This window comes from Mus caroli, chromosome 1 (genome assembly GCF_900094665.2).
Source record: "Mus caroli chromosome 1, CAROLI_EIJ_v1.1, whole genome shotgun sequence".
In the NCBI taxonomy this organism is placed as follows: domain Eukaryota; kingdom Metazoa; phylum Chordata; class Mammalia; order Rodentia; family Muridae; genus Mus; species Mus caroli.
The window spans coordinates 63,551,480-63,570,137 of NC_034570.1; the positions used below are offsets into that span (position 1 = coordinate 63,551,480).

At 38.0% G+C, this 18,658-nt stretch overlaps 1 protein-coding gene across 5 annotated transcripts in view; it reads left to right on the forward strand.

Moving 5' to 3' along the window:
- The window catches only part of Spag16 (sperm associated antigen 16), an 871,964-nt gene that overhangs the window by 78,812 nt on the left and 774,494 nt on the right, over positions 1-18,658 (forward strand). The window contains exon 11 of one of the 5 annotated variants that reach the window (XM_029483611.1): positions 6-61. The exons of 1 other annotated variant lie outside the window; for it this stretch is intronic. In XM_029483611.1, coding sequence (XP_029339471.1) covers positions 6-61 — 56 coding nt within the window. Of the gene's footprint in view, positions 1-5; positions 62-6,057; positions 8,651-18,658 lie in introns of those variants that run through there. 3 more of the 5 variants (XM_029483612.1, XM_021171964.2, XM_021171981.2) reach the window with 3 other exon arrangements.

The following is an 18,658-nucleotide window of genomic DNA, read 5'->3' on the forward strand; positions in this document are numbered from 1 at the left end:
TCAAGCAGGTGTCTTCGGAGACAGGTGGAGCTGCGTGTTCTGACTTAGAGCCTCCTGGGAGGTAGGAAGTTCTATCTCTGATTAGAGCAGGCCTCCTGTGTCCCTGCTTAGAGCAGTCCTTCGGGAAGACAGGGATATGAGGCAGGTGGCACACTGATTTGCCACGGGTGTAGATGTAAGTGCATATCAGAAGTGTGACGGGGCTGTAACAGTGTGGGATAGATCCCATGTCCGCCGAGCTCTGTGGGGGGTCTCAGCTGGCATGGGTATTTGGTGAGGAGGTCTCACCTATGCCCCTTAGAGGAGATCTCTTGGGAGAGAGGCAGGATTGTGGGGTCAGGAAGCAGGTACACCACTCTGCCCGGGTGCAGCTGTACTTTTATATTGTTGTAGTTAATGTTAGTACAGTATGGAAGTTGTATATGTGGATATAAACTTGTTGTAGTAAATTTGTACTACAGCATTAGGTAAATAATTAGTTGGCATTCTTCTAGTAATTTTATACATTGTTTTGTAATGTGAGATCATCATATTTTGAATATGAAATGTTAGTAAGAAGTTAGTTTTCATTGTTTCAGAGTTTGAAAACATGGAAATCATTACAAAGTCTGTGATGAGGTCCAAATGAGAATTTTCATACTAATGATTAGAAAATGGTGTTGAATGTCTTCAACAGTTGAAATAATTCATGTATGAATCCCGGAGGAAATAAATTAACACAATATTTATTCATAATATGCTGTAGCAAATTGATAAGGATTAAGTCAACTTGTTTATAATTATTTCTAGGATAGAAAATTAAATAAATACAAGTTATATTATGCTAAATATATCATGTTTATGTACTGAAACTAAATGTGTATCACAATATAAACAAGTATGACAGTGTGATCATCCTCAGGTTTAAACTTAACTATTTATTTTGAATTATAAATGTATAATCATGGATCATGCAAAATCCACAAAAATGAGCTTGCAGTGGAGAAATGTTCAGGCCTTACATCACTGTGGAAATATCAACCACTAGGCATGGTAGTTCAAAGCTATAGTCTCAGCACTATGGAGCCTGAAATGGGAGGTTCAAGAGAGATCATGGGTTCCTTGGTTTACACAACAAAATCCTCTCAAAAAGCCAAACTAATTAAATACATAAATAAAAATAAAATGAAAAAATAGCAAGATAAAATCCTCAGTAAAAACTGTAAAGTACACTATTTCTTTCAAGATATAAATTCATGAAAATTATGGATTTACACATTAAATATACTAAAAGCATATTATGCATATATTGTATTATGCATTTGAGTGTAATATATAGATGAAACATGAATAAAAATAGATACTGTGTATGTAGTCTCTTGTAACTTGTCTTCACATTTTGTTGTTCTGTTTCTGTGACTTTTCCCTGATAAATATGGCTGTAATTCAATTCACATTTATTTCTCTGTTTTATGATTCCTAATTTTCAGGGTTACTCCAAATCATAACCTAATGACTAAATCTATCATAAATATGATTTTGTACATCTCACTGTACATCATAGAAGAGATTTTATAGGAACTGAACCTGGGTGTGGAATTAGGATAAGGATTTCAACAGACAGCATTATTCTTTCAAACGTTTGGACATATTTGCAAACTTATATGTGGAATTATTTCTCTTATACACCTTTTCCAACACTCGCTATTGCCAGGGTTCTTTATTTTGTCAGACTAATGAGTAAAATATATTACATCATTATGAATTAACTTTATTTTTCTGGTTATTTCACGAAACATGTATTTTTCTACTATAGGCAATTTATACTCTACCTACTGTGAAATAACATTTCATAAATTTTTACCCAATTTTACTCTGAAATGTTGATCTTTGAAACATAATAATTTCTCTGAGATTCCTCCAAGCTATTGTATGGCTCATTAATTTGTTAATGTTTATTGTTGAGTAGTTATCAATTTGTTTCTGAAAAATTAGGTAAATTTACAAATAAAACTGCTAGAAGGTCATGAGTTCTTTTTTGGAGCACTTAAGTTACTAATGCAATTTCTTTAATAATCCTATGGTTTTATTTCTAGATGAGTTCTGGCTGGCTGTGTCATCTGAAGAATTATTCGTTTCTTCTAAGTTATCTTGGAGTCATAAAGTAATTAGTATTTCTCCCTATCCTTTTAGGGATGGCAGGATCCATTGTGGTTTCCTCTGCCCCATTCTTGCTGCCTTTGATTTTAGTCTCCCCTTCAATGCCATTGTTCACCTTGTTACATGAATGCTTATCAGTTTTACTGATTCTTTTTAAAGAACTAATATTTTGATTCATTAAACTTAAATGGTGTTTTACTGTTTTAGTGTCAGTAGTTTCTGCTTTTATCTTTATTTTATGAGTTTATCTTGATGTTTTTGAGGTAAGAAGTCATATTATTGATTGAGCTATTTTATAGTCTACAGGACAAGCAACAATATGTTGTTCATTTTCTCAGAATTGCTTAGGTTAATATCATATTTTAGTGTATAGTATTTGTGTTTTCTTTCAATTATATATCTTTTTCTTGCATTTTCTTTTGGATTTTCTCTTTTGTCTCATAGTTTATTGTAACAATGTTCTGCTTCGATTGCTATATTTAGAGATTGTACTTTCCCTATCTTTTTTAATTTAAAATTCGTTTCAAAAATAAATTATATTTGTTTCCATCTCTTAACTCATTCAAGATTCTCTTCACATACTTACCCATCCACCTTTATGCTCTTTCTCACTGTCTCTTAAAAAAAAAAAAGAATCCCAGAAAATTTGAAAATCAAGACAATACCAAGGGGCCTCTCTTGCCAATGATGGCCGACTAGGCCATCTTCTGCTACATATGTAGCTAGAGACATGAGCTCTGGGGGTACTGGTTAGTTCATATTGTTGTTCCACCTATAGGATTGCAGATCCCTTTAGCTCCTTGGGTACTTTCTCTAGCTCCTCCATTGGAGGCCCTGTGTTCCATCCTATAGCTGACTGTGAGCATCCACTTCTGTGTTTGCCAGGCACTGGCATAGCCTCAGTACAGGGGAACACCAGGGCCAAGAAGTGGGAGTGGGTGGGTAGGGGAGCAGGGTGGGGGGAGGGTATAGGGAACTTTTCAGATAGCATTTGAAATGTAAATAAAGAAAATACCTAATAAACAAAGAATCAAAAAACAAAAAAAAAAAAAGGGAAAAGAAAATCAAGACAAAGGAAAAATAAGATCAAAGTTCCTCCTCACAAAATAAAACAAAAAGTCCACAGAAACCCATGGAGTTCATTCAGCTTTAGCCAAATTGTCTGGGACATGGCCTTGCTTCGGAACATGGTTGATTTACCCAGTGATACTCCATCGACAGCAGGTATCAGTTGCAGACAGCTACTTGATTAACCAGGACCTGTGTCCACTCCCCTCTCTCAGTGCTGGGGCCCTCTTCTGGGTGAGTCACAGTCTCTGTGAGTTCAGCTGTACAGTGGTCCTGTTGTGTCTGGAAGACACTGTCTCCTTGAAGCCTTCCATAACCTCTGAGTCTTGCAATCGAGATGAGCTGTTCTCCAGCTAGGAGCCTCACTCTGACTGACTTTCATGGTGCTGGGAGGTACTCTGAAGATATGTAGGAGGAGAAAGGGAGTAACCATTACCACCCAGCTACCAACCCTGCCACCTACACGTGGCCTGGGACAATAGTGGCAAAACTGTAATGGAGGTAACCAACCATTCTGATGGGGGTTTAAGGTCCATTTCATGAGATGGGACTCATTCCTGACATTGCTACTGTGTCCAAAAACCTGACACTAGGTAGTCCTTGGGCTTGGGGAACACCTACTACTATTATTCTACTAAGGAATATAGGGATAAAGTGACTTCTGATGACATAATGCTTTGTCCTTAGATCAATGCTTGACTGAAGCGTTCTCAGAGAGGCTTCCCCATGAAATAGATGATAATTAACATAGGGACTCACATCTGGAAATTGTGGAGAAAGGGGGAGGCTTTAAATCACCCAGTCCTTCAACAAACACCTCCCCTGACGTTTCAGTGATCAATGTGGAAGAGGAGGCAGGAAGATTTTTTCATATTTTTTTATGATCTTGCTTTTTTAGGTTTTAGCAGGTGATAGAAGGTATTCACATACCTATGACTTATTTAAGGAGTAGGTCATGCTCAACTGACTGCAGTTTCAGGTGGGATGCTCATGGAGTGGTGAGGGAAGAAGGGATAATCACAACCAAATTAGCTAAATCACCCTTGCAGTCGGTCAGCTGACAACTATCACGCCAGATCACCCTCATATACATAGAGATTTTCTGTGTGATTTCTAGCTTGAAGGTCTTAGGATCTAAGAGTATATTACCTTGTGTTGTTTTGTCAGGACTGAGTAACCTTCTTTGCTCTCCATAGGTAGAAATGTTAAAATGTGCTGCCTTCAGTGGAATTTCTTCAGTGCTGCCATTCCTAGTCAGCTTGCCATTCTATTTATTTCTTTTGGTCCCATAATGTTGTCCTTATTGTTTTATTTAGAGTTTGCATTTCTACTTTGAACAGAATAGGAGAAGGACCTCACACCCATTTCTAAAGTCAACTTATCTCTTAATACAATTAATGGTTTTCTATATTTAATTATCTCAGGATTGATAATTTAACATAGAATGTAGCAGAAATGCAACTTATACTTTCTATGTATACCACAATTTTTTAGGTGGTGCTTTTGTTCCCCAGTGACTTCTAGTATATCTTTGTCATTTAGCTATTATTGAAATGTGTTGGCATTTCATTTTTGTAACAAATATCTGAGAAAAATGGTTTAAAATAAGAAAATTATACATTGGCTTAGAGTTCCTGGTCAGCAGGTCCACCTGACTCTGTTCTGTTGAGAGGGACAGCCTCATGCCAAGAGGATACAGTAGAGCACAGATGCTTACCTCATTGAGCTAGAGAGCTGAAAAAGACAGAGAGGCACAGAAAAGACTTAGCTCTCAAAGACATACTCATAGGGCTCCACTTCCTCTGACTATATCCACCTATGATATTTCCTGCCATCCCTGAAAACATCATCAAGTTATGATCTGTCAGTAGATAAATAGTTGGCTAGATCAGATTCTTAAGATCCAATCAGTTCTCTTCCATCCCACTGATGCCAGATAAAGTAAATCTGCTACACATACAGCTGGAGCCATGGGTCCCTCCATGTGTACTCTTTGATTGGTGGTTTAGTTCCTGAGAGACTTGGGGAGTCTGGTTGGTTGATATTGTTGTTCTTCCTATGGGGTTGGAAACCCCTTCAGCTCCTTCAGTTCTTCCCCTAATTTCTCTATTGGGGACCCCGCACTTACGCACAACTCTGATGGTTGGCATCTGAATCTGTATTGGTCCGGCTCTGGCACAGCCTCTCAAGGATTGGATCTAATAGGCAGCCCCCAAAACTTCAAAAACAAACATTTTATCAGAGTACCTTATATACAAATCAGAGCAATATGCACATATTTTTCTTTCTGGACATTCCATTGGTCATTTTTTTTTATCCTGTGGCAATAGTAAACTTTGTATTTATTACAGTACGCATATTATATAGATTATATTTGGGTATTATAAAATGATATGCTATATTATACTATTACATTGATATTATATAGTATGTAATTCTTTATATTTAATGTTTTGTTGTATCTCAGAATCTTGCAATCTTATTTTTCTTCAATGGTGTTATATTAATTTTTATGTACTTCTTTTTCTATGTATAATTTAAAAATGTTTGTCAAAATCATTATTTTTCTTGTGACATTTATAGAAAGTGTGTCTTTGTGAGGAGCTTCTCCGTCTCTCTAAGGTTGGATCTTTCAATGCTCAAATGCCTGTGTTTAATTGCTGACCAGGAACTCGAAAGCCAAAGTTTGAGTTAACTTTATTTCAATGTCTTGGGTTAACCTTTAAAACATTTTCTCCATGAAGATATTATGCTTGTTTGTGTGAAATGTCATTCTATGTATTTTTATACTTTTGCTGTTATGAATGATCTTTCAGATATGAATTATTTGTTCTTTTCTTGGCTTTGAAGCCATCTTCAACAGAGTCCAAGAGGGTCCAACTGAGTCCAACAGAGTCTCATATGGTCAGTACACGATCATCATCACTCTACCCAACTCCATCCTACCATCATCAGGAGTCAAGAGGGAACTCTCCAGCTTGGAATAAGATCACACCTCAACAGGGCTCCATTAGCAAAAGACAGCAAAGTACAGGGACCCTCAGAAAAAGACCACCGAGGACCTCTTGTCTCCATCAGCACAAGTCAAATGGAAGATTCTGAGCAATACATCTTCCTAGCTTTCCCTCCCTTCATCATGTCTTTTATCAATACCCAGACTCTTATTCCTTGTTCTTTTTGGACTCCTGAAGGAGTACAAGATTCCCAGATCAACATTTACTTTCAGAATCTTGATCTCACCATTTTTCCTTTTCTGACCCAATCTCTCTTTTTTTAACTTCTGAAACTACTTGTACTTAGGAGACTCAAGGTCTTTTTTTTTTCTTTTTTTAAATTTTTATTTTTTATTAGATATTTTATTTGTTTACATTTCAAATTTTATCCCCTTTCCTCATTTTCTCTCCCTCTGTTCACTAACCCACCCACTCCCACTTCCCTGTCCTGGCATTCCTCTACATTGGGGCCCTTCACAAGACCAAGTGCCTCTCCTTTCATTGGTGTCCAACCGGGCATCCTCTGCTATATATGTGGCTGAAGCCTTGAGTCCCTCTTTGTGTACTCTTTGGTTGGTGGTTTAGTCCCTGGGAGCTCTGGGGTGGGGGGTACTGGTTGGTTTGTATTGTTGTACTTCCTATGGGGCTGCAAACCCCTTCAGCTTTTCTTTAGTTTTTCTGCTGTGTACTTCATGATTTATGTTCTCATGGATAATTTTTCCAACACTCTGAACTTTGTATATTTTGACATTCATCCCCAGTGACCCCACTTCATCCTTTTAGCCACTCATTCTCACAGCCATTTCTTAGATCTTGTTGCTGTTCATGAATGACTCTTATTTTCATTTACTGTTTGTGCCTTACCTCCTGAACCCTGCAGGTAGAGCATCATTCCATTTCTTATAGATCTTTGTCACACCATATGTGTAGTGGGACTTTTGAGTTTTACCAACAAATTCATGATGACCCCAGGACATTATGTGGGATCATTTCTTCTCTGAGTTCTGATTTTAAGTACCCAACAGTCCACTTGACAGCTGAACAGATACTGATTTCCTGACACACTTGTCTTTCTTTACTTTTTCCCATTTGTTAATAAAAGTGCCACCCTTCCTGTTCCTTAGGCAAAACTCCTTGGCGGTTATCCTTTATATCCCAAGGTATCTCTGTCTGTCTGTCCTCACATTTGATATGAAAAGAAATTATTTTGTTATATTTTTGAAAATTATTTTTCACCTTTTTGTAACACCAGCACCGTTTGCCTTCCTGCGTCCTCTGTCATCTCCAGCCCTGACACTTCCTTGGGAGTGTGTCCTTTTTCTTTAACTAAGATTATTGTAGAAACCTCCTAACTATTCTCTGCTTTTGTCTTTATAGTCCTGTGAATTCAGTAGCTAAGCCATCATTTTAAAAGGCATCAACCCTGAACATTTCTCTGCTGAAGTCTTTTCTGTGGTCTCCTAGCTTATTCTTAGTCACAGGGAATCCCAGACCTGATGACTTTAAAGGCTTTGTGTATTCTCACCCTTTACCTTCTTCCTCTTTTCTCTTGCAACATATTGCACCCACAGTCTAGCCTTCTATGACCTTCTATGACATTGTCTGTGGCATTGGCATTTGGAGCTCCCACTGTTTGGGTTGTTCCATCACTCCTGGCCCAGGCTAAATTGCAATGCTCTTGCTTATCCCTCCACATGACTTGTGCCTCTCTCCTATTCTACATTTCCCTTAAGTGCCCTCACGTGTTTCTACATGAGACATTGTGCTGATCAATTTGCTCATCATGATTTTTGTCACTGAAATATCAGCCCCATGAGAGCAGGATTGTGGAGCTTTTTATCCAGTGCTGTGATGTTTCCAGTCTTATATCTAGAAAATAGATGTCACAGGTTTAAATAAAAATGTGTTCTGAGAAAGTAAGATAAAACGTATGCATGGATTAATCTGAAATCATTGCCTTGTTAAGCTTTTCTTTCATATAGCTTGTGGGTGTGGTGGAATCTCTCTAGTTAGTAATTATCTCACCCAGGATGATGATGATGATGATGATGATGATGATTCCCCTCATCTAAAAAGAAGCTTTTGGTGTTACTTCTGGTTGGGTATTGCTTAGAATCTCAGAAGGTCACTGTGGCTGTGCTCAGAGCAGGCATGCTTGCACTGCTCATGTAGAGGAAAAGCCTCTGGGACTGGGCGAACAGAGAATGCTATTTTCTGGGTTTGGTAGCTAAAATTTATTATGTTTGTGTTTCATCATAAATGTTTATCTTTGAAATAATATATTAGTGGCAAATTATAAACCATGTTTAAGTGTTAAGATTTTATTCTATCATGAATATTGTATCTTCTGGTTGTGAGTCAATTTTTCCCATTAATTTTTCAGTGTATAAAAGCCATTGTAGATTTTCAAAAATAAACATTCTTTTTTTTTTTTCATTTCTAGAGTAAAACTAACATCTCTTGTGTGTGCTTTGGTTTGTGGAGGGCTGGGTCTCACTATTACTCTTATCGCATGCTTCCTTTCTATTAGGAAGGTCTTTTTATATTGTAATATTAGTCTTGAGATTTCTAAAGTTGATGTTCTTTCGAAATTTTGAATTAACTGAAAAATACATTAATTCCTTTATATATCCTTTGGAGGAGTTTTATTACTATAAACACCCTTATTTTAAGAAAAGATGATTGGAAACTTTCGGTGCTTAGAAGATTTTATATTGTGACATCTGGTTCCTTTCTAATATAATATAGAACTATGAAGGTTATTTGTTCTTGGGCCAACCTTAGTAAGTTATAAAGCAACAAACTTACATTAATTTAGACATGTTGTTTACTTTTTGAACTTACCATCACATTTTGCCACCTGTTCAGCAGCCAGTGGGTCTACTGTTACAGTGTTTTCTTTTTTGTGAGCTTTTACCCCGCATCCCATCTTCAGTCCAGCCACACTTCTCATCCATCTATCTTGGTCTAAAGGAAACTGGTCCTTCTGAGGCCTGTCATCATTACTTTGTACCTCAATTGTTTATTATTTTCGATATGGTCTACCTTTTATTGGCCACACATAGGTAATTAACTTCTGGTCCACTATTATGAGTGTTTTATATTATCAAGTCCCTCCAAAATAGTTTACGTGAAATACAATAGATTTAGTCGTACTTTTAGCCATCCCCTAAGTTCACATGTGGCACTTTCATGCAAGTATATATTATATTTTTGAGTTCATTTCCCCCATACTCTATTCCCTAACCTTTTTTTTCACTTCCCTTCATTGACAACTTCCTCTCTTCCCCAGATTGTTTTGCATCTACATTTATTATACCTGTACACGTGTAATTTTATTTATAACATCTCGACATACAAATGTGAGAAAACATGCAATATTTGTCTAAGATCCATGTAATACATTCAACATGATTATTTCAAGTTGTATTCACTCTTGAGTTTGTGGCTGGCCAGCCTGGGGTACATAGTAGGAAACAAGCTAACTTGAGTGCACTAATGAGAATTGCCTTTTTACAAAACAAAACAAAACAATAATCATAAAAAAAAACAAACAAAAAGCCAGGCGTGGTGGCGCANGCCTTTAATCCCAGCACTCNGGAGGCAGAGGCAGGCNGATTTCTGAGTTCGAGGCCAGCCTGGTCTACAAAGTGAGTTCCAGGACAGCCAGGGCTATACAGAGAAACCCTGTCTCAAAAACAAACAAACAAAAAACTCAAAACAAACAAACAAACAAAACAAAAATATAGTGAAATTAGAGAGCTTTGGTATCATTTTTTCCATATGTCTGAACTATCATGTGATTAACAAAAAATGATCTCCTGTTACAAATGTGATAATGTTTCAGTTCTTTTTTATATTATGAATTAAGAATGTAAATAGAGTTCTTTTAAAATAAGTAATGAGTGCAAAAAAAACCTATTTGATTTAGACCTTTATAAAGTTTAAATGAAGACTAATTTCAAATTTGTTCATTTTCCTGTACTACATGTATCATCTTAGGAGACTGAGATATTCCTGCTAGTATCATAACTTGACCAAGAAACTGGCAATGGCTTCTGATGGAAGCAAAATGTCTTTAAAGCACTGAAAACACATTTCTTGTACTCCATCATTTTGTACAAAAGACGAACACACAACACACATACACAATTTTTCTCTGCTTACAATTATGTTGAAATTTAGCAAACCCTTTCAGAGCATAAATTACTATGTATCAGTAACTAAAAATTCTTATCGAACCTGTGCATACAGTGTGCTTAAAATGATAGCACTCTTGAACCAAGGGGAAGTGATTCCTGAAGAAATAACTAATGCTGAGAGCAGGCCAGAGTGTACACAGGATGAGCTTGTGACATGCGACGGGGAGAATTTTCCTATGTTCTCACAAGTGTGTGTTGTTATTAACCATAGGATAGATGAAAATATTTGCTATTGACAAGTGAATTGAGACTCCTCAACATATTATATACTATTTGGAGACCATAGTTTTTTGTGTATTTATGGGGGGACATGTACTACTCTGTCTCTTCTGGAAGTAAGGAAAAAATTAATTCTCTCATTCCACCTTGTGGACCCTTGGGGTTAAACTCAGATCTTAGGTTTGGCAGAGAGTACCCTTACTTAATTGCTGAGCAGTTAGTCAAGTTCTCCACTCATTCACTCATTTGCATCAATCATTCATTCAAAGTCCTGACTGCAGTTTCCCCTCCTTCAGCTCTCTACTGGTGCAGAATTAAAAATTGTATACACAGATGCACATCTTTACACAGTGTACCGCACCATGTTGCTTTTATATTGGTCTATGATAACAATTAACAAAGAAGTTTAAAATATTTATTTTGTCAAATTTATCATTCTGGTTTCATTGAATTTTTAAAATATATTTCATAAAGCATTTTCAACTCAGGTTATTAAGTGACTATCAAAATTATTTTATAGATTTTTATGATTTTATTTTTTAATTTTATACCTTTATCTTGAATTTGTTTTGTTATAATTGGTATAAAATGATACAATCTGACTCTTTTCTCTAGTGGATAAGAAATGGTCCATTTTTGCTAGTATATACAGACTTGTGACAATCAATAATGAATACAGATATGGCATATTCCAGAACTTTCCACAGTATAGAATTACCGCTAACTAGTTACAAGTGTGATGCTTTTGTATTTCTTCTCCTCACTTTTAACAGGCCAAACATAACATATAGGATATTTTCCTAGAATAATATGCTTCTTATTTAAAAACCAAAGTATTTATATGAAAAGAGTTAAATATTGATCTCAAAATGAATGCCACAAAATTTGTGAGTGTAAACCTAGGACTTTCTGTGTTGGCCTGTGTTAACTCTATGAATAGTTCCCATGATGCCATGATGTGCCAGCTCTATGGATCACAATGGGGCATTATCTGCTTTGTAATTATTTATTTGGGAAAACTTGTGTTCTGGAAAATGATTATTCTTACAACAAGCAGACCAAATTTAATTTCATTCGGTGGATAAAAGTTTAATCTAAGAAGCAGTGCATCTCACATTCTACATGGTAATGTTGGGAGAAATAATACAAAGTGGAAGACAGATCTTTGTCTCCTATGTGGTTAAACATAACATGAGAAGCTGATGTGGGGAAACAAAAGGGAAGAATTTAATGATAATGATTATTTTCCTTGATTATTTGGGAATCTTCATCCACATGGAACTCAATATAAATTAATTTAATATTTATTACATCTAAAAGACTAATAGAATTATATCACATTATGCCATTGTTCAACTAAAAAATCTGAATTTACTTGACTATATAAAATATAATCTATTTTAATGTGCTTCCTCAAATGAAATAGAATGAAATATGCATTTAGAGCTACCTCTACGGTGTGTGGAGACTTTCCTTATAGGTGACTACACTAACCATCTCTGTTACCTCTGACAGGAACTTCACTTTTTTTTGTTTTGTTTTGTTTTGTTTTCAGTAAGTTAATTCTTGGTGAGCTTTCATTCTCTATTATATTCTCTATGTCTTTAAATTACTTTATATTGGTAAGAACTAACTGAAGCTATTTCAAATTTATAGCTAGTTATAGATAAAGTACTTTGGGCTTAGAGTCAGAACCCTGAGTTTTAACATAGATGATGCTCTAGTCACTTGAGGCTAAGCAGTGCCAGTGTGTGTATGTTCTCTACTCCCTTTCTTCAGTGATGAGAATATAAGGAGGAATAACTTAGGTGATTAAAAATGATATCTGACCCATAATTATTCCTGTCTGAAAGAATTACAGGGGTGGAAATAGAAAGGAGACTGAGGAAAAGAAATCCAGGGACAGGGCCCAAAGTGGGATCCAGCTCAAGGGGAGGTCCCAAGGCTTCACACTGTTACTGAGACTAAGAAATGCTCACAAAACGGGACCTAGCAAGACTGCCCTCTGAGGGACCCAACAAGCAGCTGAAAGAGTCAGATGCAGATATTTGCACCCATCCAATGGACAGAAGCAGCTGACCCTTGTTGTTGAATTAGGGAAGGCTGAAAGAAGTTGAGGAGTAGGAGGACGACCCTATAGGAGGACCAGCAATCTCAATTAATCTGAACCCCCGAAATCTCTGTTTGGAACACCAAACAGACAGCATACACCAACTGATATGAAGCACCCAACACAGTAGAGGACTTCCAGGTCTGTGTTCATTCAGAGATGATGCAACCATTGAGAGACTGGAGGCCCCATTGAGTATAAAGGTCAGATGGGGTGGAGGGTGGGGGCATCCACGTGGCGAAATTGGGATGGGGAGTAGGCGTGGGATAGGGAGCAGTCAGAGGGTATATGGGGGTCAGGGAATGGAATATGGAGTGTAAAATATAAATTAATTAAAATATATATCTAGGAGTTTTCAAGATTGAGGTAGTAACTATAATATGAATGAATGTGGTTTTTAGAAGTTTTGAAGAAAATGTAGGTAACACAGAAGTTCAGTGTTGCTTCATTCTAAACCAGTTAAATTGATTTGCCTTATGTGAAGAACAATGGGGGTCTTTGAAATTTAGAAAAATGTGGCCTTCAGGGTTCTGTCTGTGCCCAGAGCTGATCCTGTGCTGTAATGCCCAGAGCTGATCCTGTGCTGTAATGCCCAGAGCTGATCCTGTGCCATAGTGCTCCATACCCAAATACCAAAGAGAGAGAGCTGGTGTCCTAGGAGTGTGGACACACCTGCGAGCACAGGTAAGACCAACATTTCTGCTCAGAGAGACCCACCTGGAGCCCTCAGGACACAGGAACCAAGGAGCAGCCTGAGACAGGATCCTTCCAGTTTCCATCTGTGCTAGAAGCTGATTCTGTGCAACAAAAACCAAGGCTACTTGGCATCATCAGAATTTAGTTCTTTCACCACAGTGAGCCCTGTATACTCCAACACACCAGAAAAGCAAGACTCTGATTTAAGATCACATCTCATGTCGATGATAGAGGACTGTGAAAACAACATAAATAACTCCCTTAAAGAAATAGGAGAGAATACAGGTGAACAGGTAGAAGACCTTAAAGAGAGAACACAAAAATACCTTAAAGAATTACAGGAAAACACAACCAAACAGGTAAAGGAATTGAACAAAACCATCCAAGATCTAAAAATGGAAATAGAAACGATAAAAAAAAAATCACAAAGGGAGATAGAAAATCTAGGAAAGAGATTAGGAGTCGTAGACGCAACCATCATCAACAGAATACAAGAGAGAGAAGAGAGAATCTCAGGTGCAGAAGAAATCATAGAAAACATGGACACAACAGTCAAAGAAAATGCAAAATGCTCCTACCCCAAAACATCCAGGAAATCCAGGACACAATGAGAAGTAAAACCTAAGGATAAAAGGTATAAAAGAGTGATGATTTCTAACTTAAAGGGCCAGTAAATATCTTCAACAAAATTATAGAAGAAATCTTCCCTAACCTAAAGAAAGAGATACCCATAAACATACAAGCAGTCTACAGAACTCCAAATAGACTGGACAGGAAAAGAAATTCCTCCTGTGATATAATATTGAAAACACCAAATGCACAAAACAAAGAAAGAATGTTAAAAGTAGTAAGGGGAAAAGGTCAAGTAACATATAAAGGCAGGCCTGTAGGGTGTGAAAAGCAGCCTATTTTGGTTGAATGAGGATTGCTCTGGAGACCCAGTAAGAAACTCTATAAGGGACAGAACAGTGAGCCACATTTCCAGAGACAGGTGCATGACACCACAGAGCCCCCAGCTCCCTAATTCTGTGACTATAAGTCATGCAGACAATGTCTCAAGCTTCAGGCTAGAGACTAGACTCCACTAGACTCCACTCCCTCAGTTATCTACTATAGTCAGGTATCCCCAGAGTTACCTGGCAGCAGCAAGGTAGCCCAGCCCACTATAAAAGGGGCTGCTTGGCCCCTCCTCTCTCTCTTTAAGCTCTCATCTTTCTTACTCTCATCTCTAGCCCTCCTTCTCTGTCTCCCTTCCCCCTTCTCTCCATGTGGCCATGGCCAGCCTCTCTCTCTGTGTCTCTGTCTCTCTCTCTCTCTAGCTCTCTCTCTCTCTCTTTCTACCTTCTCTCTTTCTCTCTGCCTTTCTACAATAAAGTTCTAAAACCATAGACTATCTCTGCTCATCAAGGCCTGTCATGCTTGAATGATGGGATAGGCTTTCCCCTAAAGAGCTGCATTTAATCTCCTGCCTGAAGGCCTTCCTGCACTCCAGCCACAGACCAGACCAAGGACTGTTGCCTGCATGAGAACCACCCAGCACCCCTTCTCTTCTTGCCCTCTCTTCCCCTTCGGTCCTGGGGATGACAGAGCCTTCCTGGGGCCCCCATTTTGTTCTCACCTCTTCTGCGGTGTCCAGCTGTGCCTGAGATGCCCAAGACTGAGAACCTGTTATCTCTGGCCCCATGATGCCCAGAGACCTTGTACTGCCCCTTGTCCACCCACTAGTGTGTGTCTATAGCTTCCCACAGCCAGACACCCACCTGAGGCCACATGGAAAGCATGCAGCAGTCCTCCCGCATCTGCCCACCCAGAGCCCTGGAACTCGGGTGTGATATGGGTTTTCCCCAACTTCCTTTATTTCCTCACATTCACTGACCCTCACAGACTTATCAGAATTACACCAGACTTCTCACCAGAGACTATGAAAACTAGAAGATCCTGTATAAATAGGTGTTATACAGACCCTAAGAAACACAAATGTCAGCACAGGCTACTTATAACCAGCAAAACTCTCAATTACCATTTATGGAGAAACTAAGATATTCTATTACAAAAAAAAATATCCACTATATCTTTCCACAAATTCAGCCCTACAAAGGAAAATAGGTGGAAAATGCCAACATGAGGAGGGAAACTAGACCTTGGAAAAAGCAAGAAAGTAATCTTTCAACAAACCCAAAAGAAGATAGGTCCACAAATATAAAAATAACACCAAAAATAACAGAAAGCAACAATAACTATTCCTCTCTTAACATCAACGGACTCTGTTAAATCCCTTTGGTTCATAACTTCTCTTAGTTTCACTGAATCTCTGTTTAGTTTCTGTTTCAATGATCTGTCCATTGTTGAGAGTGGGATGTTAAAATCTCCCACTATTATCATGCCCTTAGATGCTGCAAAAGCATTTGACAAACTACAACACCCCTTCATGTTTAAAGTTTTAGACAGATCAGGAATTCAAGGCCCACACCTAAACATAATAAAAGCAGTTTACTGCAATCCAATAGTCAATATAAAATTAAATGGAGACATACTTGAAAAAATCCCGTTGAAATCAGAAACAAGAAAAAGATGCCCACTCTCCCCATATCTATTCAATATAGTACTCAAAGTGTTAGCTAGAACAATAAGACAAGAAAAAGATTTCAAGGGGATACAAATTGGTAAAGAAGAAATAAAGGTATCACTATTTGCAGATGATATTATAGTATACATAAACGGCCCCAAAAATTCTACCAGAGAAGTTCTTCAGCTGATAAACAATTTCAGCAAAGTAGCTGGATATAAAATTAACTCAAATAAATCAGTAGCCATTTTTTATACAAAGGATAAAGAAATTAAGGAAACAACTCCCTTCACAATAGCCACAAATAGTATAAAATATCTTGGGGTAACTCTAACCAAACAAGTAAAAGACCTGTATGACAATAACATCAAGTCTCTCAAGAAACAAATTTAAAAAGATCTCAGAAAATGGAGAGATCCCCCATGCTCATGGATTGGCAGAAGTAACATAGTAAAAATGGCCATCCTACCAAAGGCAATCTATAGATTCAATGCAATCCCCATCAAAATTCCAACACAATTTTTCAAAGACATGGAAAAAGCAATTCTGAAATTCATCTGGAAAGGCAAAAAACCCAGAATAGCAAGAACAGTTCTTGTTTTGTTTTGTTTTATTTTGTTTTGTTGTTTTGTTTTGTTTTGTTTTGTTTTGTTTTGTTTTGTTTTGTTTTGTTTTGTTTTGTTTTGTTTTGTTTTCTGAGACAGGGTTTCTCTGTGTAGCCCTGGCTGTCCTGGAACTCACTCTGTAGACCAGGTTGCCCTTGAACTCAGAAATCCACCTGCCTCTGCCTCCCAAGTGCTGTGATTAAAGTCATGTGCCACCATGCCCAGCTTACAAAAACAATTCTTAACAATAAAAAAAGGGCTGGGGGAATCACCATCCCAGACTTCAAGCTTTACTATAGAGCAATAGTGATAAAAACTGTACATGTTGATCAATGGAATAGAATTGAAGATCCAGAAATAAAACCACACACTTACAGTCACCTGATCTTTGACAAAGTCACCAAAACTATACAAAGGAAAAAAGAAAGCATCATCAATAAATAGTACTGGTCTAACTGGCTGTCTTTATGTAGAAGAATGAAAATAGACCCATATTTGTCATCTTGTACAAAGCTCAAGTCCAAGTGGGTCAAGGACCTCAACATAAAATCAGATACACTGACTCTAATAGTAGAAAAAGTGGGAAAAAGCCTTGAACTCATTGGTACAGGTGGAAATTTCCTAAACAGAACTCCAACAGCTCATTCACATTCCCTATGCATTATTTCTTATGAAATTTTGAACCATTTGCAAGTTAATTTCTCTGACCTTCCATGTTGTCAGATATAAATTACAGATGATAATACCCATTGAAAGCATTTATGAGACTTAAATAACAAAGTATGTGCAACTGCTCAGTTTGTTCTTCAGCCCATGGCAAGCCTTTGTGTTATTACCACTAATAAGATCCACATTTTGATTTTTCTTTTGAAAGCCTCCTTATTTCTCAATTTCTGTAAGCTTTGCTCTTACTGAAGTAGAATGTTTCTTTCACAAATCCTGATGCTATGAAAATGTCTACATGGGCCCTGCGGAGGGGCCTCCACAGTCCTGAGTTGTTCTGTGCTAGTGAGATTTTCTAACACTCCAATTCATGGACAGACCCCAAGACTTTATGTTTTTTATGATTTATTTACATTACATCCTAATTCCCTCCTCACAGTCCCACCCTTGCACATCCATCTCCCCATAACCCCCTTCCCTTTGGTACCAACCCACCCTGGGACATCTAGTCACAGCAGGACTAAGTGCATTCTCTCCCACTGAGACCCAACCAGACAATCTAGGCAGAGGAAGAGCATCCAAAGGCAAACAACAGAATCAGAGACAGCCCTTGATCTAATTGTTAGAGAACCCACATAAAGACCAAGATGCACATCTGCTGCATAGTGTGGGGTACCTAGGCCCAGTCCTGCATGCTCTTTAGTTGGTGGATCAGTCTCCATGGGTCCAGGTTAGTTGACACAGTAGGTCTTCTTGTGGTATCTCTGACTCCTCTAGACCACTGAATTTTATCTCCAAGAATTTCTTGCACAAGACTTCTGAACTCTGCCTGTTGTTTGGCTATAGTTCTCTGCATATGTTTTCACCCACTGCTGGATGAAGCCTCTCATAGACAGTTATGCTAGGCTCCTGTCTACAAAGTAGCACAACATAGCAGGGTATCATTGATAGTGTCAGGGGTTGGCTTTTTCCTGTGGGATGGGTCTCAAGCTGAGCTAATCATTGGTTGACCATTCCCTCAGTCTCTGTTCCATCTTTATCCCTGTGTATCTTCTAGACAGAACAGATTTTTGATTGAAGGTTTTTTTTTTTTGTGTGGGTAAGTTGCTGTTCCCTTTCTTTCACTGGAAGTTCTGCCTGGCTACAGGAGGTGGCTATTTTACTCTCTTAAGGAATTAGACATTAACAAACCAAATAACCCAATTAAAAATGGGGCAGCCTTCCTTTATACAAACGATAAACCAGCTGAGAAAGAAAATAGGGGGGACACTCGCCAGCTACCCACAACACCTGCCACAGGATATTAAGACTTCTGGAGAGTGGAACACAGCTTCTGCTCCAATCCAATTGCGCGCGGGACCTGAGACTGCATTAGTTAGGGAAGCAGAAAACCAGCC